At 33.3% G+C, this 25,091-nt stretch overlaps 3 protein-coding genes and 1 long non-coding RNA gene across 10 annotated transcripts in view; 3 read left to right on the top strand and 1 right to left on the bottom strand.

Annotated features, from left to right (window-relative positions):
• Nucleotides 1-15,577, top strand: part of LOC119081762 (GATA zinc finger domain-containing protein 14-like) — a 63,291-nt gene extending 47,714 nt beyond the window's left edge. For both annotated transcript variants that reach the window (XM_037190955.1, XM_037190956.1), the window contains exons 2-7: nucleotides 5,463-5,753; nucleotides 8,498-8,712; nucleotides 10,295-10,406; nucleotides 11,289-11,550; nucleotides 14,200-14,474; nucleotides 15,066-15,577. In XM_037190955.1, coding sequence (XP_037046850.1) covers nucleotides 5,463-5,753; nucleotides 8,498-8,712; nucleotides 10,295-10,406; nucleotides 11,289-11,550; nucleotides 14,200-14,474; nucleotides 15,066-15,257 — 1,347 coding nt within the window. In that variant the 3' untranslated portion in view covers nucleotides 15,258-15,577. The remainder of the gene's footprint in view (nucleotides 1-5,462; nucleotides 5,754-8,497; nucleotides 8,713-10,294; nucleotides 10,407-11,288; nucleotides 11,551-14,199; nucleotides 14,475-15,065) is intronic.
• Nucleotides 15,578-15,855: 278 nt separating this feature from the next.
• Nucleotides 15,856-23,928, top strand: LOC119081856. The gene is made up of 3 exons (XR_005088536.1): nucleotides 15,856-16,001; nucleotides 16,241-16,252; nucleotides 23,918-23,928. It is a non-coding gene; the product is annotated as an uncharacterized LOC119081856 (long non-coding RNA).
• On the top strand, nucleotides 18,534-19,736 carry LOC119081810 (coiled-coil domain-containing protein 102B-like). The gene is made up of 2 exons (XM_037191041.1): nucleotides 18,534-19,062; nucleotides 19,256-19,736. The coding sequence occupies exons 1-2, from the start codon at nucleotides 18,639-18,641 to the stop codon at nucleotides 19,639-19,641; spliced, it is 810 nt and encodes a 269-aa protein (XP_037046936.1). The 5' UTR covers nucleotides 18,534-18,638; the 3' UTR covers nucleotides 19,642-19,736.
• The window catches only part of LOC119081770 (sestrin homolog), a 32,183-nt gene continuing 27,592 nt past the window's right edge, over nucleotides 20,501-25,091 (bottom strand). For 4 of the 6 annotated variants that reach the window (XM_037190967.1, XM_037190970.1, XM_037190969.1 and 1 more), the window contains 2 exons: nucleotides 23,846-23,884; nucleotides 20,501-21,319 (listed from right to left, as the gene is read on the bottom strand). In XM_037190967.1, the coding sequence (XP_037046862.1) occupies nucleotides 21,233-21,319; nucleotides 23,846-23,884 (126 nt within the window). In that variant the 3' untranslated portion in view covers nucleotides 20,501-21,232. The remainder of the gene's footprint in view (nucleotides 21,320-23,845; nucleotides 23,885-25,091) is intronic. The other 2 variants (XM_037190968.1, XM_037190971.1) reach the window with 1 other exon arrangement.

Raw genomic sequence — 25,091 nt, forward strand, 5'->3', positions numbered from 1 at the left:
TAAACATTGCGTGATACTTCAGGCAACAACAAGATATTCTTGATGTTTACAAGATTCAAAATAATACAAAGGAGATGAGCATTGGTGGATTGGTTTTTCCTCTCATTCTGAAGTAATATGTAGGAGATGAAGGAATATTTTTGGTAAACCGTTTTCCCACATTTTCCTAAATTTTTTCACATTTTTCCACAAAAATTTTAGTGAAAATTAGGAAAAAAATTTCCCACCTAGGAAAATGTTAAGAAAATGAAAGAAAATATGGGAAAATGTTCTACCTAAAATAGTCCATTTAATGCACACAGTTAATTTTTCTCGTTATGCAGTAAATGAATGCGGCAATATTTTTTTTAAATCACTGAACATTCCGGCAGCTGAACTGGCCGGGATCATCAAAAATACTAGCTTTAAATTTTATATCACTTTCAAAATTTATGAGTAGAGTATGACTATGACGCGAGTAACCAACTCTAGTGTGTATAGTGTAGTGTGCATTGTTGTAACCCTAACAGTATACAGATCCTCATAGAATAAACTCGATGAATAAATGAAATAAAGTGAATCATGCGAAAGCCTAAAATGTTCGAGATTTAACAATCTTGTGTCGTGTCGTATAAAATCCTATTTGAGATTAACTCTTTGTGGATCCAACTCTTTTATGTAAGAATTTCCCAGACGAAATGAATTTCTCTTATCGCATTGTTCGCTGACCTGAATCACAACCAATTTACGGTTAGTGTCTTTAGTAACACTTGTTAACAATCATTTTTACCGGATAATCAGAAAAAAAAGTTTGTTCATGCTACAACTTGCAGTTATTATTGCAAACCTTCCACACACAACCCATTTTAAAGTTAAAAAAAAACATTTTTTTATCAACTCAAATATGTTACACCCGAACTCCAACGATAAATCTAAACTCACTTTGAAAAATGCTATCTCGTAACTGCAACCATTTGTTTGAAATGGTATAAAAATATTGCTTGCTTTGTCATTAAATAATTCAAAACACAGAAACTGACATTTGTAGACTGTAAAAAAGGAGAAATATTTGGAATAGTAAATATTTTCGGGTTATACTAATAATTTGCATATGTTGTTGGTTGTATGGTTTTTACAGTATAAAACAAATGAATTTATTTCATGCTTTTTTGTACAATTGAATGAATTTAAATTGCTTCGATTTTTTATTTAGAGTATCCATAAATGTTTGATGAGATTAACACATACAACAAGTGACACATATTAGTTTGAGTTACGTTACGTTTCAGTTACGTTTGCGTCGAAAATAGTACTTTACATAATTATTATGGCTTAAAATTCTCGTTAAAATCCACTGAGTCTGTCCAAGAAAGACTATGTCGTCTAGAATATCCTAAGCCAAAGCCAATATCCAAAATTATTCATTAGTGTAAAATCAACGCACCTAGCATAGTAGTAGAATATTTCTTATGTCAAATAGAGTAATATTTACACTAACAGCATGCCCTTGAAGCAGTGTAAAAACGAAAAATTACATGTCGTAAATTTTTAGAATATTTGACATAAGCAAAATTCTACTACTATGCTAGGTACGTTGGTAAAATATAATCCAATCAATCTGTCATTCCTAGTTTATTTCTCATAAATAATATCCAATTCGTGAAACGATAACCTATGTTGCTAGTTTCTGCGAATTTCATTGAACTAAATATGCAAAATATTATCGTAACTCTACGTATCGTGTTGTTGGAAGCAGATATTTTAAAGATCTGACTCATACCCAATATTGAATTTTAACATCACCAACACACCTATCTGCATGAAAACTGTAACTTTCGCTCAATTAGACTGATGCACAATAGCCTCTTATATGATGATATACAACGGTTGCAAACCATTTATTCACATTCCCGATTTGAGCTTTTTATAGTAAAATTTCAAAGGCTCTTCAAAGTCAACAATAGCTTTACATCATAAACTGTTTTCGATGTTTGTATCCCCTTGAAAACAAATTATTAAATTGCAGATTCACTTTGTTCACTTTATGCTATGTGCCCTGTATAATAAAGTAGATACGCCATACACGCAATAACATGGATACAGAGTACGATTATTAGCATCATATCTTTATAAAATTATGAATGTTTTTACGACATTATGTGATGTTTTCTCCTATTTACTTACCATGTTTAACGTAATGCTTTTGGAAATAATTCATATCAAATTGCTGTAATTTACTTTATACTGTTGGGAATAACAGGACGAAAGAAGCGAAATTTTAAGAGATTTAGCTATGTAGAATAGTGAAAAGAGGAAGCAAGACGAGAAGAATGATGACTAAATTGGAATGATTTACAGTAAAACTTTCATTGTCAGAGTTCACTAATAAATTTAGTATTCATTTTTCAAAGATGATCATGAAATTTGGTTAGAATGCCGTTAGTTCTTCATTACTCATCAACTACTTCGATAAACATTTTTCTGTTAATTTTAAAATCATATTTCATCAGAGTTATAGTTTCTTGATATCAGTATCAGTATTTGGCTATCGAGACCATTAGCGAAGTTATTAAAATAACCGTTGTCTCCTAATTAACTCCTCCCAATTTGACCGTTTCAAACAGTTATTGACTATATTTAATATAGTCAAAAGCCAGTGAATAAAATTACATTTTATATCACCTTATCCTGTCATCACGACTCTGAACGAATTAGATGACTAAAATAAAACATCCCATGGAGATAATAGTTCGTGATTGCCAAAATGGTATATTATTATTTCAACTTTTGTGTGGTCGTTAATTAATGGTTAGTCATTCAGTTCATTATTCGAAATTACAAAATTAGCATAAAAATCATCAATTAATTTGCCAAAAGTTTGTTAAACTCATTTGAGACGAACAAATTTGATGAAAAAACACAAAAAAAAATGAGGAACAAAAACAAAATGTATCTCAATATATAAATATTCGTTTTCCGTTTGGAAACCTTTGCCATTTTATGCAACGTTATAGTATATTACCACTTTGACTACGGGTTAAAGTAATTCATTCGCCAATTTACATTAAATCAATTTCTATAAATAAATACACACACACATATTATTATAGCCGAAATTTACGAAAATTTATTCAAATTTAAGGCAGAAAATATTAAATATATTCAAAATCTATATTTTAATGTTCTGTGTTCTGTGCCTGTGATATATACAAGTATAGAATCTATATATTGGACTATACATATGCACATTATGTAGATTACTACGTTAGTATTATAAACGAAGAAAATATATAACTCGAAGAAATTTAATATGGCAAAAGTGTAAGGAGAAGAAACATATTGTGAAATTATTCAGGTTTTAAAAAACAATAAAATTTCATTTTTTTTTTTTGGCAGACTTGAACGAATGTGTATGAATGTAAATAATTTATGTACTTACATATCTTTGTATGTTCAGCAACATGTAACTTGAAATAAGTGACTATATGATCACACAACCAGAACAGGAAACATCAGACTGACATATTTTACGACTGTGGGAACTATATTTTCGTAAATGAATTAGCATTGAATTGCTGGGTATACACATATGAGATTGTTAATAGTTGATATGTACGAAAATGGGAGAGAAATTAGTGTTTATGATTCGGTTAGAAAAATTCATTTATGGTAAATTAACAAATAAATCGGATACATATACTCGCTAGTTGTGGAAATTATACTGAATTGTGGTTTTTTGCATAGGTTTAGCGTTCTGTACAAATATTATTTAAGTAATTCATTGAAATATGTTCAGATCTTTGATGTTACAGTTATTTCGTGAATTCAAAGCTACGAGTAAATACCATAACTTTTAACTCTGTAAATTCAATTACCAATTTCAATAAATCGAAATGTGTATAGAATCCTTACTGGTACTTTGATTCATGATTTCAAAAGTTAGTAGACGAGAAAGGAAAATCGATGACTTATGAATTCTTCGTTGATAGTTTGGTATTTTCTCTTGTAATGTTTCAAAGAATAGTTGACAGTTGATTGAAGATTGGATTTATCGAATTATTTCGAAATTATAAGATCCGAACATTTCAATCCAATTTCAATCCAATTCAAGTCATTCATTCCACATATACTTTACCCGAGGGATACCGAAAATGTTCGTGCAGGCTGATAGAATTTCGTAAAAAAATGGAATTTTCGGTATTAATTGGAATCGTTGGAATTGCTGGAATGTTTTGGTATTGAATGGAATTTGTGGAATTGATGGAAATATGAAAGTTTTTGTAAAAATTGAAATTTTTAAGGAATCGGCGTTATTTGAGTGGATTTGCTGTGGTTGAATTCCATTACACTTGACAGAATTAACGAATTATCACATTTTCGTTTTCAATAGATTCTACATAATTTCTAGATCCACAAATTTGACAGTCTTGATATTTAATTGTTTTTTTGGTTTTCATCCCAGTAAACTGGTCGTTATACATGTGCGACAAAAATGTCGACTGGGAAAAAATTCAAGAATTGCATTCAATGTGAGAGCTGTCAGAATCTGTGGGACTTCAGATCCCACATTAAACAAAAATGTGATAATTCGTAATTTTTCATAATTGTAAAACCAGCATTCTACTCAATGCCAAAAATGCCATTTGTTTCAGAAAATTTCTATAAAAATACCACTTTATGGAATTGGTACATAATTTCATACAGTGGTTCGGTTTTACCACATGTACGGTAATCTCGATATGTGGAACGAATAACGCATTCAAATTTTGTTAGATCTTATAATTCCACGAATGTATAATTGTACACGAAAATTATCTTCTGAAACATTTTCCGGAAAACGAATCCACGGCAAAGCATTTAAGCATTTCAAACGAATACAGTATTAGTAATCACTGGAAACAATTTTCATTTCGAAATGTAAAAAATGAGCATGTTATGACGAATGTGCAGCTTATACCCAGTGATAAACGCGAAAATATTACGGAACATTAAAAAAGGGGACCCATTAAAAGACATTAATTTATCTATTTTTCATGTCCTCTCATATTTCATCAACTTCACTAATCCACACAAAAAGAAAATTTAATCCTCATAAAATAGCTGAAACGAATTTATTTAAATTTATAAAAGACCTTAATTAAAAAAACAAAATCCTCAAAAAAATATGCTTAAAATGAAATGAACAAAAAAAATTAAATCGTTCGTCTCCACTGTGAATGTTCTTGAAAGTTCTTCGTTCGGTGGATACCTATACTCAAGCCAAAGCTATTATTCTCAATTCTTTTCATTCCATTTTTATTTTCACTTCTCTACCTTATGTATAAAATTCCATATACGAACTGCCGCCACCCCACTTTATCTTCACAATATACTTTACACACATTTTTTATCATCCGTGAAAATAAAACAAAAAAAAATATTTTTTTATATCTTCCATCAAGAGAAAGACATTAAAATTCATCTTTCTTTTCATATTGTTTCAGAAACATCGCGATGAAAACTTGGAAAGAAATAACAACACTAACAACATCAATGATAATAATTCTCAAAAGCACATAAAATGTGATGAAAAATTGTGCTTTTTGCGACTGAAAATCGGTCTTCACAATATTAACGACAAGAAACATCATTATGACACAAGCGAACAACAGTTTCAGTGGTCTACGAATTCATTGCTCAAGAAAAAATCTAAGTGCAACAACGTTTTCAAATTTATGAAGGACCTATTAAAAAGGAAATTAGCCAATTCAGTGGAGGAGGCAAGATATATTGAGGTAATTATAATGTGATTAAGCAGACACCGTCGAATATAAAATTGTTGTATACAGTCTTACGGGGTGAACCATTAGCCGCGAGAATTCTTTGAAAATGATGCAGAATTTTTCGTAATTTTAGTGACGCGAATCTGAACTTTAACTTTAAGAGACTAATCGTGTACCAACAAACTGAACATAAGAGATCAAGTCATAGATCTGATATTAGTCTGACGTTGAAAATTCCAACTCGAAAACTTTGAAAATTCTTCCATATCAATGGGAGCTCTTTCACGTACTTACCACCACATTTAGTTCGATCGACTTAATTATGTCACTGACAAATTTTCCCATAGTAGACGTCAAGGTTGCCATTCGAATTTTTTAATATTTTTTGTCCGATTCGATCAGTAAGCTTTTTTTCGAGTAATCACAAAAGGAACAAAATTTCAATTTAAAAATTTACCCATCATGATTGACGAAGTGAACAGAATTGTAGATAATCTGCCCATTCCGGTAGAAGATATTGGTGACGATGATGTTATGCGAATTATCGATGCTCTGCCAATTCCGAAAAAGGGAGACGATTATACGATTGAAAAACAGAATGAACGTATCGAGAATCTCAAAGTAAAAATTAAAGAGTTGGCAAATGTACCTGGTTCGAAGAAACAAGTGTCGCTGCTAAACAAACAACTGAAGAAAGAATTCGCCATGCTGGACATCTTATTAAAAAGGAAATTAGCATTGCATTCGAAATTAAAAAAGCCAGCAAAAATCATTCATTTGGCTACAACAGCAGAAGAGGATAATTTACCGCCAATAATGCTTTACGCGCAGCAAAATGAAGACAGTTTTAACAGAACAATATTTGAAAAATCTGCTAGACAACAAGTACCATCTCGTGACCGTCGAGCATCATCAAATGATCGACGAATACCACCTGGTCACCGTGGAGCATCTTCACGTGACCGTCAAGTACAATCACGTGACCGTCGAGCATCATCTCATGATCGTCGAGTATCATCTCGTGACCGTCGATTATCATCATATGACCAGCGCGTGTTCTCACATGACCGAGCAGTATCATCACAAGATCGTTTAGCAGCAGCATATCCAATACTTCAACACGATCATCCAATACCGTTACAGCAGAGAAATGCAGAAAAAAAATTTCAAGAAATTCAAAAGAAGTTACTTGATCTATGCAGTAATGACGTCCGAAGTAAGTCTACAGGACAAAGTGCTAACAAGGATGAGCCGAACAACTTGAGTGACGATGTGAAAAAACAATTTGACATTTTGTATTCGGAGCTAAAAGTTTTAGAAAAGGAATTGTTTCATGGTGATAACTCTGCAGATAGTTCATCCTACGATTCACTAGCAAATTCAAAAAAACAAATCGAAACTTTGAAACGGCAAAATGCCGTACTGCTTGAGCAGGGCGAACATTTTCAAATATTATTTAAGGAACAACAGTTAGAAATCGAAAATTACCGTAAGAAGTACATGCAAACACTGCAAAGCGTAATGGAACAACACATGCGAATCACGTCCATGGAAAGTTTGAGTAAATTTTCCGAGAAAAAGGCCTACGAAGAAATCTTTCGCATGAAGAACAATTTGAAAAAGAAGTTGAACCATCTAGCACCGATGTCTAATATGCTGGAAACTTGCAATAACAAATTGATTCACACAATAAAACGGAAAGCTGAACTGGAACAGAATTATCAAGACATATCGGACGAATTGCGCCAACTTAAGAAAGAACTGGCTAATAATACAGCTGGAACCTATAAAGCTAAATGTGAGTCTCTTACCGCTGAGCTAAAAAAATCGAAAGAGCTGAACGAGTTCAACGCGAAACGGGTAAATCAACTGCAGTTGCAGCTACAACAAACAAAAAGTGAATTGGAACGTGCGGCCGATAATTCCAACAAGACCATCAAATCTACAATGCAGAAAAGTGACTTCTTACGGAGTGAGCTCAAATCGAGAATCGACCAGTTGGAAATTGAATTGGCACAGGAGCGGGCAAAAGCGATTGCAAATTCAAAATAAATTAAAAATTGTAATTGAGTCGTTGTTTAAGGAAATGCATAAGTCCCTCTATCGTTTTACTGTTATTTTTGGGTGTTTTTCATTTAATTGTAGTGAATTTGAACGAAGAAAGTCGAGCTGTTTAGTAGGATATTCTTTTGCAGTTAGTTTGTTGTAATGTCTGAATATAGTTGAGTACGTAGAATAAAGACAAAGAAACGAAATGTTTTCTTACACCCCTCAAGCAAAGTGGAACGAGAGTTCAGTAACAAATTCGCGAACAAGTTAGAAGAGTGGTGATTACATCAAAGCAATTAATTTATTAAACCACTGCAAAACACTTCTACCATAGAAACATTATAACTATGCCATTGTGATCCTCAGTCATTTTCCAGCAACTTGATGACTATGACAAAAGTTCCAGCATATTTTTTTTGCATTAAACAACCATGAAAATGTTAAAACTTTACGTAGAACTTTGCAATGGAAATAATTTCACAACACAGTGCCACAGACCAATAAAATTACCATAACTTAATTCATGACGAATATTTGATGTTATTCATTAAAACTAGGAGAAAAATATAACAAAATTTTCCTTGCAATTATTTTCGATCGCATTCCCAATACAAGCAACCAAAATTTACGCAATATTTGTCAACCATTACTTTCTCAATGATTTTTCATCGATATACTTACAGAAAGCATTTCCCATATATTTTCAGATTCCCGCCAATATCAAAGTAATAAATAACAATCTCAACAACAGCAGCAATACCGCCGATAATCACGTTAATAAATTCCACGTCATGCAAGACGTTCGGATAAGGGTTGAACAACAACAACAAAATCGATCCAATCATGGCTCCCCAAATCATCAACATCATCAGCACAATCAGCAACAGCGGCCGGTGCATCTGTTTCCCAAACAAAATTTAAAGTAAATATTTCATTTTTAAGTGATTCTACCATAGATTTCGACGCAGAAAAAAATACTTTTCATTTCAATATTTTCCCCCTATTATTTGGCAGCATCATTATTGTTGTTTTTACTTTAACGACTGCTAATATTTTAAACTATAAAAGGTACCGTCAATTTGAACACCCTCATACAATGTGCAGTAGCTATAATATAAAGTTTAATGTTTGTTGGTTTGTCTATCTATAGGAGCTAAGGCATGCTCGGTAATTCACTCGATTGATAAAATGTCGATCATTTCCTTAGAAAAGATTATCGATATTAAAAAGACAGCAAGAAAAAGAAGGATCGCAGAAAAACCAGAATTGATCGCATGTAAAAGAAAATTCGATTGCAAAATACATTTTCCTTGTACATAATGATTAAAATCGAAGGTAAATAGTTTATTAAAATTGATAAATTTACCAGCAGTTCCTGCAATCTCATGGGAACAGAGAAGTATATTTTTCTTTCACAAAATTATTAAAAAAGAAAGATTTTCCTTCTACTCCGATCAAATTCTCTTTTCCTTTCGATCAATTCCTATTTTTTTTGCTATCAATTCCTCTTTTTCCTGCGATTAATTCCTCTTTTTCCTGCGATTAATTCCTCTTTTTCCTGCGATCAGTTTAAATGCATGCCAATTTCATTATCAGTCGATATTTATCGATTATCGATAAAACATTCGTTTGATATTGTATGGATTATTTAAAAATTTCAAACATGCCTATAAGGGCTTAGACATAAAGTCCTACGTACCATACCAATTACTGCGGAAAAGTCAGTACCAAAGTAGAAAAGTCAGAGTGATATTACTGCCTTATTTGACGTGCGACTTACCGTGGATTTACATAGCAACGTAAAAGTGACAGATGCAATGTTTTTTAAATACTGCAACCCGAAATTTCATTCATAAAATTAAAATTATGAATGAAATTTCGAGTTGCCGTATGAGAAAATTTTTGCATCTGTCACTTTTACGTTGCTATGTAAATCCAAAGTTACGTTGCCGTTTTGACGCGTGAAAACATTTTTAAAGGAAAAATTTACACTCGAGGACAGTTTTAAACATGACATTTTATCATTTTTTATCGATTTCAGCAGTTTGCCATTGTGATTTGAAATATCTGGTTTCATACACTCGATGACAGTGTCCTCCAGTGTACTTTTAACGCTAGAAAATATTTTCGACACATAAAAATGAAAATTTACTTTTGACGCGTGAAAATATTTTGTAATTTTATTGTTTGATTTCCACTTACAAAAAAATCACTCCGTTTTGCCTCCGTTTAGCTGAACCACGCCACTTTTCTATTGTCTAAAGAGAGAAACGGAGAGAAAACAGAGTGCTATTTTCGTAAGTCGAAATCAAGACTAATAATCCCGAGCAAAGCCGGGTGTATTCCACTAGTACGTATATTTATAGAGAGAAACCTTCCACCCCCATTGGAATGGTTATATCGCTTATTAAATATAAAAAAAAAACGATTTTCATTGTATTAAACTATAAGCGCAGCATTTTGATTGAATAAATAAATTAATTAATAATTTTCTATGTTTTCAGTTGCGAAAATAATGTTCAAAATAATATTCCATCGAGATCGCCTAGTTCCGAAGAGGATAATTCACCCACCGAAATGAATAATTGTAGAAGATTAATAGACAAGCCACCATTGGTATGTAATATAACAATAAATATAAAACGTAATGCACGCAGTTGCAATTATTTTTGTTATTTTTGTTTCGAGAATTTAATGATATGGAATTTTCGTTAATGTAGTCATTACGCACTGTTTGCTTCTAAACCGATTGGGGTGAAACGGACGGTGTAGAATAATTTACTAGATTGGTTAATTGTAAGAGGAGTTGTGTGACATTTTCGCTAGCAGATTGGATGTTTTGCACATTTTGTGCCCTGTATTTTCATTCGAACAACTTATGCATTGACTTTACTCTTATCGAATGTGTAGCAGTCCCTCGCGGTGATACAAATGATTACATCTTGTAACCTTTGTCAATGGTTGATCGAATTAATTGAACGGAAATCTGTTAGAATTGAAGACGATTGCCTTTGTATTATATGTTGATAATTGTAATTACGAATTACCCCCCATCTGCATATGTTTATCGAATATCTGAAAAATCAGCTTCAACTTAATGTATTCACCTGTTAACTTGTGTGTTACATTAATAGTAATAGCTCAGTTTTACCATTTATTACGGGTCATTAACGTCCGATGTTAATTGGACCATAACATTACAATCGATAAAACGTATACCCGTTCAAACTGGTGGAAACCTGAATCATCGTAACATCATTAACCCAATTTATACGTAGTAACACACATTGTCACCGTAATCTAACCAATCATATTTTCATAAGCTACTTTAGGGTTCATTTAAAACGCTTATAAATTTAAAACATACTATTGCTCCGATGACACAGGCACACACAATTTACATAATATAGTTGGTCTCGGTTATCTGATATGACAAGCAAAATCATACACCCGTAACTAAACAAACATCTTTCTTCTCTTCCTTTTGCAATTTTAAAGGTAAAACGACTAACCATGGGTTTGCTCCGTTCCACCGAAGACAGTCGTCCTCTAGTCCACAACACCCCATCACCCACGTCTGGGTCAACACAAACAATATCCGATGGATATGTAAACGAAGGCATCTGTGATCCTGATAAAATTATTTCCAGTAAATTTGGCGATTCGTGTCGAAAGTCTCTTACCTCCGTGATGGACAAAGGATGTGTAGACACGTGCGAGTTTGACTTGAAGAAAAACTTTTTGCGTGAAACGAGCAGTGGTAAGTGAAATTTATGTATAACCATTTCTAGAAGTTATTCGGGTGTCTAAGCGGTTTAACGGTCTCGCAATGTATGCTCTGAATCATTTGCGTGATGTCGAAAAGGAGCTCTTCTAATACTCGTTTTTTTGTTAAGTTGAAAGGACTTTTTTTTCAGCCGAAAAAAAAAAGTTTCACCCGGCAATATACAGTAAAGCTTGAAACGTATCACGCTGTGGTGAGACGACTTTTTCCCTGAAACTTTCGAGATTTATAATATTCTTAAATTGAGGTAAATGTGTACCATATCCTCATAGCAGCCATCTGTTTCAGTTAGATCCCCTGACGACATAAATACCTCATTTAGGTATTTCAAAACGAACATTATTTATAGGTCACACAGTTTGGCATAGTTTATACACGACTCCAATGAATAGGATTTTACCGAAAAATTTTCATATGTATGCAAATGAAATTCAATTCTATGTGTCAGAGGATATTTTCTCATCGGGAATGTATTCAAGCTCGATGATGTATTGAAATCATACATAAATACCACCATGTTATATACATATAGTGCAGAAAGTACACATCTCTTCTAGGTGCCAATGATGTTCAACACCACTCTATATACATACATGGTGTAAACGAATTAGAGCAACAGGAAATTATATTTTTGATGAAAAGGGTTTTTTTTTGCGTTGTTGTCGAACATCCCTGCTGAATATGTGTCAATTTAAATTTTAGACAACAAAGGACGGGATAAGCTGTGAGACTTTAAATTGCTGTAAATTGCATGCACTTTACGTTGTTTCAAAAGTTGGAAAATTCGGATAAAATTCTGAAAATTATTACTACGTCAAAACTATCAGACGGAGAGCCTGCACGCACCCCAGTCCCTTACGTTTGAATACAGAATGTAATCGATGGAAATGTTTGACAATGGCTAGTGTAAACAAACAAAAAATGTTCGACTGTTCTTTCGGGTTTACCTATGAGTGCGTGTCAGACCAGACAACAGTAAAGGTCCGACATGATTGAATGTTATCTTGATTACACCAGAACATGAAATTGGTGACATTCACATAAAATAGAATCAAACTTATAGGCTGTGTAGTGTAGATATCACGATAAGAAATTAAACATCGGATAGTGTTCGACTTTTCAAACATTTCTTTTGTCGATACCCGAGGGATAAACGTATGAAATACTTTGTTGTCAGCAAAATAATCATTAGAAAATCATCAGAAAATTAGAAAGATTATGCAAATCCTTAAACACAGTTCATAGAAAATCTTCAAAAAATCCTGAGAGCACTTTCTTTTGGAGAATCCGTCGGGAAAATGATTTTTTTTTTATAATTTATTTTGGTTCTACAACCAAAATAAAAAATATTCGCATCATTAGAAACAATTTAAAACGAACGAATTTTTTTATAAATTCATTTCTAAATTATTTCTCACTCTCGAACCAAACGAATCGACATTTTTGTTAATGCTGTCTAGGAGACTGTCAGCAGACTGTCAGCAGGCAGTAAGTTGTTAACACCAACACACGTTTACAAATACAAATTGAAATGTCATGAATATAAAGCGATAACATAGCCGTACTGAGAATAGTACATTACTATGCAAGGGAAGTAAAGTGATATCTCGTATCCAGATGAGAAAAAGTATCCGAGGGCGGTAGCCCGAGGTACTTTTACTCATCATGATACGAGATATCACTTTATTTCCCGTGTGTAGTATAACGTTTTACTATGCGAGCGATGTAAAAGCTATTGTCTATACATGTAATAGCCTTATTACATGCACCAGCATAGTAAAAAGTCGATACATTTTGTTGACACAGTGTTTCGGCGTTTTTTAAAACAGAAAATGTTGTGAGTTTTGATTTCACTTTTAGCCACCTAAAAATGCGTTTTTTCCATATATCGTTAATAGTACATTACTATGCAAGGGAAGTAAAGTGATATCTCGTATCCAGATGAGAAAAAGTATCCGAGGGCGGCAGCCCGAGGTACTTTTACTCATCGTGATACGAGATATCACTTTATTTCCCGTGTGTAGTACGACGTTTTACTATGCGAGTGATGTAAAGGTTATTGCCTATACATGTAATAGCCTTATTACATGCACCAGCATAGTAAACAACTTTTGTCTTAAAATAAGTCAACGAATCGAATGAATCAAAAAAATTAATACAAATTTTTGATTTTCCTGACGGATTCTCTCTCTCAGTAGATACTATGTCATTGTAAAATCTTAGCATTTAATATAATCATATAATCCGTAAAGGAAGGACTGCAAATTTCACAGGCTCGCGGTCTATAATGTATGTAGATTTCGTATGAAATTGTAGAATTCATTTCTAAAAGTAAAAAGCAGCAACACTTTGGTCTGTGCAATGCTTATTTTTCCCACTTAATATTCCTTTTATGATTATGGATGAATTAGTCTTCCATTTAGAGGAATATAAACGAAACAGACAGGACGTGATTATGATGAAGTTACTTTCATTCAATGGTGAATTTAAAGCTTCATAATTATTAACTATTGTTGTTAAAGAAAAACATTTTCAAACGCTTCGCATATTCATGATTGTTCAACAAAATTTACATTCAAAATCTTTGCGGCACACTCTCAACGATTTCATTTCCTTTCCTTTCAGCCAACTCTAGCCCAAAAATATTTGGACCATCTCTTCGATTGGATGGACTCAGTTTGATCGAACAACATGAACTCAAAGGAGCACCATGGTTCCAAGCCGGTCTGCCTCGGGAAATTTCCTTAGAAGTCCTATCACGACAGACTCCCGGCGCATTTCTGGTACGACAGAGTAGCACAAAACCTGGATGTTTCGCACTATCACTACGTGTTCCGCCACCAGCACCAAAAGTAGCACATTATTTAATACTAAAAACGCCTCGTGGATATAAGATAAAGGTAAGTCTGGTGTTTGTTTTAAGAATTTTTCCAACGCAGGCGAGAAAATAGTTAGTTTCGCACCTCAGTTGTAACTTGAAGAGCCTTTGTTTGAAATTGAGTTAAAGTTGGAAATTTCGTAAAAAAATCAATTTTTCCCCTCTGTGAACAAATAACTATTTCTCATTGTGTGCGGGGAGCCGACCGACATAAGCGAACATGAGTAAAAATTCTGTGTGCAATCTGGTAGCATTAATAATTTCTCACTTAAATTTCCGGTAAACTACCTAAAAGCTTTTGCAACTAACTAACCTTTCTTCCCATACGTTCGAGGCAGATGTAATTTTGTTGAGAAAAACTCACTATGACTACCACACCGCGGTATACGCTCTATATTTTTTCTCGTTTAATTTTATTCCAACAGCACCACAACAACTTAATACAAAAGTAACTGCTTGGTGGCTCTTACGTACCACATAAAACTGCACCATTTTCGCAAAATGTGCATCGAATAAAATACACTTGGGAATCTAATAAACTAAAATAGAAACAAAACTCCTATTCATCTCAATTCTAATCCAATTTTCATATAATAAACTTATTCATTTTCAGGGTTTCACAAAAGAATTTACGTCGCTACGTGCTTTAATAACTCATCATTCCGTGATGCCGGAACTGTTGCCCGTACCATTGGCACTGCCACGGCCGCACAACATCATACCACAGCGGCGTCATTTGGACGATTTTGATTCGTACGGTTCATTGAATGATTTTAGAAAAATGATGTCGGATTTGAATGTTTAACATTGGGAATCGTACGCATATAAATGATTGTGTGTGTTTGTAAATAAAAAGTAATGAAAATTTTTTTGATGATGATGGTGACGATGTCGTCGTCGCCAATCGCTGAGGGGAAGAAACGATATTTTTGTACATAAATTAAGTAAACTATTTATGATATAAATAACAAACTCAATAATAATAAAATTATTTAAAAGAAAATGTAACTGAAGAAAATGAATGAAAGAATTGTTAGCATTTTTTTCCCCTGTTTTTTCTAAATAAAAAAGAAGTGTTGAAGATATCAATATAAACTTCCATATTATAAATATATATCGAACGATTATCGTTGTTTTATTGCTAATATCCCATCGATTTTTGAATATAAGTTCTGCTAATGAAAATGCTAATATTTTCGGTTCTAGTCTGTGAAGCATACACGCACAAATACGCAACGAAAATGTAAGTAAAAGGAACACAAATAAATTTGAAAATGACAGGCTTTGGGCTTCAGCTTTTACTCATTGAAAAATTAGTCCTTGAGTCCTCATGTTAAGAGAAGAGAAAATTCTATACACTCTAGCAAAAGTGGATATCGCCAGGTTTCCTGACTAACCCACTTTAACTCGCTCGTGAAGTAAAATAGCATACTGCATACGGTAAATAATTTGACATCTTGTATCACGATGAGTAATAGTACCTCGGGCTGAAGCCATCGGAAACTTTTACTCATTCTGATACGAGATATCAAATTACTTCCCTGGTATAGTAGAAGAAAAGGTAAATAAACACACAAAAACGAGACTTTTTATTTTTATCCCGAGTTATGTAATAAAATTTCAGCTGAAGGCGTCGAAAGAAGTACTCGAAACATGAAAAGTACGATTTTCGACGCATGTGTATGAATGAAAAGTCACGTTTTGGTGTGTGTGTGTGTGTTCGGCATTGCTTCGGATGAACAGACATCACTCTAAAAATGGACTTTTAACTTTTTATTCCTTGTCAAGTAAACTACTATTGTATGCTTCTGCAAAACAGTAAAAAACAATAGGTGATGGAATTTGTTTATGTACTGTCCGTTTGACAAGCGGATCGCCACGGTTCAGCAGTGGGTTTTGAACATTTGTTTTTTACACGTTGGCACACATGCTCTTGTCAGATTCAAGATTGTTTTTACGAAGGTTACGCTGATTATACTTTGTGAAAAAGGCCAATACCTTGCAAATATGTCACATCTTGGACAGAATTTGACACTGCAATATCTGCAACATGAAAAAACTAAATGTTCGAAACCCACTGAAACCCCGTGCTTCCATCTACGTAATATACACATACTAGGTGAGCCAATCTTAATCTATTACACAAGCAAATTGCTCAAAAAGTAATTTAGTACGAAGCAGCATTCAATGTATTGTTTACGTCACATGCAAATTGATATGTAATGGTCAACTTTCGCATGGGGTAGTTAATAAAATATTGCATGTAGACCGGACAAAAAATAACAAGTTTTCTCAAGTTCTCTCAGCTTCGCCTCTGATCAACAAACGTCACACGAAAACTGGCCTGTCCAAATTTCATCTTTTTTCACTTTTAACTTTACATAACTGGGGATAAAGTTTTAAAAAAATCGGTTTTCGTCTGAATTCGGTTGATCCCATGCGAAGCCGAGTAAATTTAGTTTTCGGTGGATGTAGCGCGTAAATGAAATTAAAGAACTGATTCATAAACTCACTTAAACATCATGTCCTTTTTCTCCTAGAGAAAATTAAAGTCTAGAAATGACACTCGTTGCGTCAGTGGCATCCCCATCGGACATAGTTCCTTTGACAGAAAGTCATGGGTCTTACGGATGATAAACCCTCTAAAATATTTGTCCCACTTTGTTCATTCCACGATAACTTGAGTAATCCTCAACGGATTTCTAAAACTTTTTTTATTCAACGGGAATTGCTGAGGTTCAGTTCGAAGATGGGCTATAACGGAGGGGAGATTTCGGAGATATTACCAAAAAAAAACTTTTGTCTTGTCGCTTGATAGCACGATAGCTTTAGTAACTCTCAATGGATTCCCAAAAAAGATAACTGATATCTGTCTATTACAGTCTCCATATCATACGGAGTAATTTTTGACAGCTTTCCCAAAACTTTTTTATTCGATTAGTACTGAAATTGCTCGGGTTAAGTTTCGTTAATGGAAAATACTGTAGTAATGATTTGTGACTTATTCCGAAAAGACTGTTATGTGTGATTTCTTGCTGTCTATGCTAGGGAAAAAGAATCAACCAATTTGAACTTTGTAATCACACGAATTGCATACATTATTCTTATAATCTAGAAAATTTCAACGAGTGTGAGGTTTGCGACCAAGGCGAAGCGAGGAACGTATTCACACGAGTCTAATTTTTATTCAAGAGGTAAGCAAGAAATACGTCCTTTTTACAGCGTTTGAAAATGTAGAAACAAGTTTCCTTTGATTATTCTGGAAATTGATTTTCAATAAAACAAAAGGAGTGAACAATTTATGGCAAAATAAGGCAAAGAGTTCCTTTGAACCAGATCAATCTATGATATTTTTGTTAAATTACAAAAATCCATTGAGAAAATATCAGTCAGTCAGGGAAGGGACCTGACCCACCCGAAAGGTGGGGTCTAGTTGAGTCTACATATCCTTGAATTGATACCAGCAACGTATTTTTAACAGGGTTCGATAAAAATATGATCTCGAAAATCTCTTTCCTTATTTCAATATTATTTCAAAAACAATCCACAAATACAATCGTCATTTTGAATCGATGTACTCGACACAAGACCGAATGACATTGTACATACACAATCTTTGTGTCCAATTTTTCTCGAGTACGAAAAAGTGAAATTATGGAGATGCCACTTTCAAACTTAATGTATGAGGGTTTAAATCACTGCTAACGTAATTTCGTCAAATCGAATTTTCATTCCGAGTTTCTTCGCTTTTACTAAGAGTACAAGACGATTAATGTGTGTACTTTTCGATGTCTATTTTTGAATGTTCAATTGTTTTACTCGCTGCACTCCCAGAATTTGGTTTTTGAAACTTGTTTACGGTGGTCTTCGCGAGTAAAATTTACACGTAACGGTTTGCACATTTTTATTTTAACTTGTGTGTTTGAATTCATATCCTTATACTTGATTCGATCAAAGTCTTTTCAACATATTCAAACAAAGACGAAGTTTGGTATAGAAAAATGCTATACAATACATGAATATAGCTTTGCAACTATTACAATACTCTACAAACAAATCAAAAATGTTCTCAGTAGCTTCATCCGATTTCGGTTAAGTCACTCAACGTAATCTTTATTTTATTATAGATTTTCTGCTGCATATTTCGAGGCATATTTTCAAACAAAGTCATACTCTTAGTGCGAATATGTCCAACGAAAAAGCTGTATTGCCTGAATTGAATCTCAAACGATCGTCCGAAACAAAATTACAAAAGTCGTCTCGAAGAGTTTCCAAACTGCCAAAATGTTCGCCCAGTAAATTAAATGGTAGTCGTCCGCAAACGGCTGAAGCAAACCAAGCCACTCTAGATTTTCCTACTCGCATGAAATTGAAAGAGAAAATATCCGAACTACAGCAGTTGAACAACGAGTTGAAATTTAAAATAACTACCGCTGAGGCAAAGTTAAAAACGAAGGATACTGAATTGATTGCTGCTGAGTCGTTAAATAAGCAAATTAAACAATTGTTGGACAAGCACATCAATCGAGAGCAGGAACTGAATGTTCAAATTCTTAATTTAGAAAGAAAAGTAACGAAATTCAGCCAACAGCTGGGTGAATTGGAAGAAGGTTCGTATTTGAACTTTTTTTTGTTTCAATTGGTCAGAGCTTTCTTAGCTTTGTCCAACAAATATATTGTCAGTTCGGATGTTAAAAATATATTTTATCCGGACATGTATGCTATTCATAATCAATCGTTTGAGTACGAACATGTGCAATGCAGTCAGGAATAATGTTAAATTAATGTTTCTGTTTTGTTTAGACAACAAGAAATTTTCGAACGAGAAAAATGAATTTCAAACCTTGACGCGTCTGAACAAAGAACTAATAGAGAGTCTAGCTGTAAAAGAAGCTCAGATTTTGGATTTAAGTGGACAAATTGCTGATGTTAAGCAATCATTCAATGCTGCTCGGATCAGAAACGAAACACTGGAAAGTCAATTAGAGGAAGTAAAGAAAATCGAACCGATGTTAGATGTCCGAAAAAATTATATTAACAACTTGGAAGAAAAGGTAAAACATTTGGAGAATTTATGTTCGGACATGAACGACGAAAATTGTAAATTGAAATACGGTATCAACCGGTTGGAGAGCTTTCGCTTGCATTCATTTTTAGCGGCAATGGGAAGAGATACTTGTCTACTCTAAAGTCAATACAAAAAACACCAAAATTATACCCATTTCGATTGTTCACTTTTTTGTTAAATCAATTTCTAAATTCAATTAAAGTTCATGAATTCATACGATATTGTAAATTAGTAGCTTTTAGTTCAACTTTCCATTATACAGACAAGCAAGTCGTATCGGGGCAAACACAAAAGTGATGCGATTTGGCTAATCATCTGTTATCGACAGAGGCGACAAAAACGATATTGTCTTCTTAAACGTATTGTTTTATATTGTGAAATTTATGCTTTAACGAATGAAGTAAAAGATTCTGTATCAAACGCTAGTCGATATTTTGAACAATAGTAGTAAGAGATTAAATGGCAATGTGGCGTTGCGCATGCAGTTTATGAATGGTTGATGAAATCGATTGATTGATTTTACTGTGGGATCGTTACCTTAATCGTAACTGAGCACTGAGGCCATCCTTGTGCCTTGTCCTTTGGACCCATTGTGCTTTGTACCATTACTCGTCTATCATTCTCACTCCCAGTCCTTGTCGTTTACTTGATGGGACGCTTTCTGCTTAGGAAAAGCAATTTTGATGTGGCATTATACAATACCTTCGATGTACACAAAACTTAGACACGCTTTTAGGACATTTGTGTAAGTAATCATCAACATTTTTGTCGGACCAAATGCTTCAAGTGAATTCTGAGCCACACCTAAAGGCTAGCAAACCCGACGTAAGTTCGACGTAAGAAAAATGGAAAAAGAAGATATTTTAATAGAAAATAATTTTTTATTAAATATTTTCCCAAAAAATATCCTGTCTCGCACAAAACAGATGTTATACAACTGTTTTTCCCTAGAGTCTGCAGCACAACAAATCATTTTTGATTTTTTTTCTCGTTTATTTCATTTTGATTTCTTTTTTTTTCCTTATTTATTATACATACAATTTTATCTAACAACAATGATTACTTTATTGTACATCTTAGTCAATTTTTCATTTTAATTATTTGGCACGATTAGATCACATTGTTTTTGTAAAAATTATGTCCTTTTTTTATCATTTACAAAAAATTTTCGTCATAATTTTCAATAATTTTAAATTTGAAAAACTTAAAACGTTTGTGATTTTATGTACGTTATGGTTTTTATATCCTTGAAAATCAATTTTAACAAAAAGAAAGAAGAGAAAAATTACAAAATTTATTTCCAAACAAACGAAACGTATACTCAAACTAATAATAAAAAATATTCAGTTCTGGGTATAAACGAAAAGTAAAAATCTTTCCTAAATTTTAACAATAAAATATCTTAAAAAAGCAGTTTTAGATTTACATAAATTAAAAAAAAAAACGTTGTCCTAATCGACCCAAAACACTTGTCGAAAAAACTCAAAATTAAAAAATTTCTTCTTTCCATAAAAAGATGCGTGTTAGTGTGGTACATTCTCTTTGTTATTTCATTTATATTTCACGGATATGTTTTAATTTTACTTAAATTATTTCTTCTTCTTTTTAGTTTGTTGATATTTATAATTATTCGGCTGTGTTGTGATAACTGCTTCGTTTTAATAGATTATATTATGGAACAAAAATATATCCAAACGTCTGAGTCCCGATGATCATGTCATATATCTCATGATTTCACGCAAAGCGTACAACAATTCAGCTTGATTACGAGCTTCTAGAATCATAAGGTTTACATGTACCTGCAATTATGAATAAAGATTTTGCTTTTAACACATTTTCGTCGGTGAAACATGGCTTTTAAAGATATCTACATGCAAGAAAATGAAGAGATCCCAGTACTAAGATAGATTAATGAGTCTAGTATTCTGTCAGAAAGGACATCAGATGTTGATGAATCATTTTACTTTTGGTAGTGTTCTTTATCATATTACGAAAGGATCCTTATACTAAAAACGTATACCCTTAAAGACATCTTGTGCCAAAATTTTGTGGTTCTTGTTTTGTATATACTTTTGTTTCTTTGACAATATCACTAAATAAGTAAAATAAACTACAAAGTAAGACGTATCTAATAGGGTGTAGCGCTTTGACGAAAGTATTTGGTTTTTTAAGGTCTGCGGGTAGGTTCGATGCAGAATGGTCCTCTGATCACGAAAATACCAAAAAAAAAAAAAAAAATTGAAGTAGATCCTCTGAAAACCGACTTTTTGGTCCCAAAGCTATAGTGAGATCAGTTCTGGCGACTGTGTGGAAAAAAATTTGTAAAGTGTACATGATAATTACTCGTAGAGACCGTGGCTTCAATTTGGCATACTTTAAAAAAAAAAAAAATATGGCTAACCGATGAAAAATTACAAGAAGTGCTCCCATGATTTTTTGAGAATTTTTCTGGATTTAAAGCTTGATGAAATCTGTGACTGGGAAGCTATATAGTCGTGTCGTAGCTCATTTTAAAGGGAATTTTAAGAGCTTTCAAACGAATATAGACTCTACGTAAAGTTTCACCGGGTTACAGATTCGTTGACCTTCTAGTGTGTAAAAAAAGGTACGAGAACTAATCTCACTATAGCTTTGGGACCAAAAAAAGTCGGTTTTCAAAGGTGCGCATGGGAGCTTCGAACTTCAAAAAATTTTTTTTTGGTATATTCGTGATCATGGGACCATTCTGCATCGAACCTTCCCGCAGACCTTAAAAAACGAAATACTTTCGTCAAAACGCTACACCCTAGTATCTAACCAACCTTCGCAATATTCTAATAATAAATTACTTGAGACCATGTCGCGTAAATACTTAATAGAAACGGACAGTTATCTGCTATCGACAACGACGACCAGAAAAGCGGCAGACCCTTGTATAGTGTCATCTTATTAAAGCAAAATGTAAGATACAAGTATTGAAGTAATAGATTTGGTGTTAAATACTATGGTATTATTTACACAAATGAAGTAATAGATTTAATGATTTTTTTGTGACTACAAATCTAACAAGGAAATTATAGTGAAGGGAAAAGTAGATTCTTTAGGATTCAACATAAAGACGAGCGTAAATATTATGATTGATGAGATTGAATTCTATTGTTACGTTCATATTCAGCACACATTTGGTCAATTCTCCGAAAATTGTGAGATTCTAAAAATCAAAACCTCAAAACCACCATGTCTAGATGTAGACATGAAGCTGTTAACCGTTCACAGACAGATGACATATATTAGGACAGTTATCGAATCTGTTACATGAAAAAATACAACAGATTGAAAGAAAATCTTTCACTTCATGTGGATTACCATGGACTTAGCTATATAAGACGACGTTACACAAAATGTTATAATCTACCGTCTGGTAAAAGTAATAACAAACTCCATGTTTTGAAAATTGTATTACAGTCGACGTCAGTGAAATTCAGTCATCACTCATACAAACAACACTGCATGTACCTTTGTAGTACAGTTTTACTACGTTTATGCAATTTTACCCATATAAACAAGTACAAGCATTTTTGTTTGTTAAGAGGTTCCGAGCCTACGCTGAAATTGTAGCATACATTTCTGCGTTTCGAAATTTTTGATCGCTGATATCTTTTTACGAGAGCCCTTTTTGAAAAATGTACGACCACATTTTCGAGTAAAAATATGTCAGCTTTGAATAAAAAATAAAATTGTCTGTGAAAGTTTCATGTGCTTTGAGAAAACTGTACCTATGTCCCAAATTTGCATCAAAGGTACACTTTTCTCAAAGCACATGGAACTTTCACAGACAATTTTATTTTTTATTCAAAGCTGACATATTTTTACTCGAAAATGTGGTCGTACATTTTTCAAAAAGGGCTCTCGTAAAAAGATATCAGCGATCAAAAATTTCGAAACGCAGAAATGTAGGCTACAATTTCAGCGTAGGCTCGGAAGCTCATAATTGGAACAATTGAAAAACAGTTGAGACAAATTCGTGTCCAAATTTCACTGACATCTACTTTAGGTACTCGCTAAGCGCGCTATATGACTAAAGAAAATACAACAAACATTTACGGTTTGTGTCTTTTCCATCTATATTTGGCAGAGAGTGCACTAGCTTTTAGTGGAAAAGTATAGATGAAATTGCATATAGTAAGAGTAAATGACAACAAAATATTTACAGAATTACAATCGCTTAACATATTAGTGACAAAATTATATTTTAAAGAAAGTTTATGTGAATGTAATGCATGTGGGATATAGAATTATATAACTGGAGTTATTAAGTGTTTTCATATCCCCTGGAATGGATTTACCTTTTTCGTATAAATCAATTGGGTTTTGTCATTTGAGCCCTAAAAATAATTTATGAATTTCAAACATTTTAGTATTTTTGCATTCAAAATGGCATTTTGCATTTGGCACGTTAAAAAAAGCTCTGCTTAAATTTAACTTAAACTGGTAAAGCAAGACTCGGTAGTGAGCAATTTTCATCCTATATGCTCACGATATCCAATTTTCACTGACTTCATCAAGGCTGAAAACAATCGATTTTCGCTCCAATTACGTGCCCAATTCTCGTACTAAATTTCGTTCAATATTGAAGGAATTGACTTTTTATTCGACCATTTTTATTAGTAAAAATTGGTCCCTTCACTCGTTAATAATAAACAAGATTGGAACGAGGGATACGAATAGGAACGCAAACGGACGATATGTTGTGGGATGAAAATTGCCCACATATAAAAATCAAATACTTGGTTGTGTTGGTGTTGATACCTTTCGTTTCTATTGTAATAAAATGCAGAGGAAGCTTTGAAATATTTTTGGTAATCGAAATGAACTGTTTGTTGTTCAATTTTAAACCCACTTAAATAAACTGTTACGGGCGGCTATAATCTGTTATCGATAGCTACTTCAGTAATAAACGACAAACACCGACTAATGCGATCTGATAAAGTAAAAAGAAATAAAGTAAATGATTTGAAATCAATCTCTTGAAAACATTTGGATCAAATGAAGTAGTAGATCTTATAGCAAAACTGCTGATACGCTTGCTATGTCATGAGTGGTCCATCCGAACCCGAGTTTTTAATACGATCCGATCGAATGTGGGTCGAGCTGAACTCAAATTTATCGGATCGGTGTCGGACGGATTTCAATTTGAATCTGACCTCTCGGAACGAGAACCCAGGTAGATCAAGTCTGGGCGGATTTCGATGGAACTCTGAACAATTTTATTAAGAATATACTGCAAATATACAGAGTTTTGAAGCTACGGAAAGCTACCGATAAAGCGATAAGCTATGTCATAACTTTTAGTTGAAATACTTCGATCAAGAGCACGAACACACTCTAATATGTTTATCGTCTGTGAAAGGACAACAGAAAATTTGATTTTGACGACTTATCCTCTACAAACACTGTAATCGATGTGGTCCTCGCCACATTTAGTAGAGCTGAAGATTTGTGAATTAATCACTTTGAAGGACATTCACCTCGAGTTAAAACCCATCAACAAGCCAAGTATTTCATTTTGGACGATTTTTTTTAAACGCTCAC

The sequence above is a fragment of the Bradysia coprophila genome, unplaced genomic scaffold (genome assembly GCF_014529535.1).
Source record: "Bradysia coprophila strain Holo2 unplaced genomic scaffold, BU_Bcop_v1 contig_358, whole genome shotgun sequence".
Lineage (NCBI taxonomy): Eukaryota > Metazoa > Arthropoda > Insecta > Diptera > Sciaridae > Bradysia > Bradysia coprophila.

Coding starts and splice junctions, on each gene's coding strand:
- LOC119081810 (XM_037191041.1), top strand. CDS start 18,639: ATGTCCAACGAAAAAGCTGTATTGCCTGAATTGAATCTCAAACGATCG. Junction 19,063..19,255: donor GCTGGGTGAATTGGAAGAAG/GTTCGTATTTGA, acceptor TGTTTTGTTTAG/ACAACAAGAAATTTTCGAAC.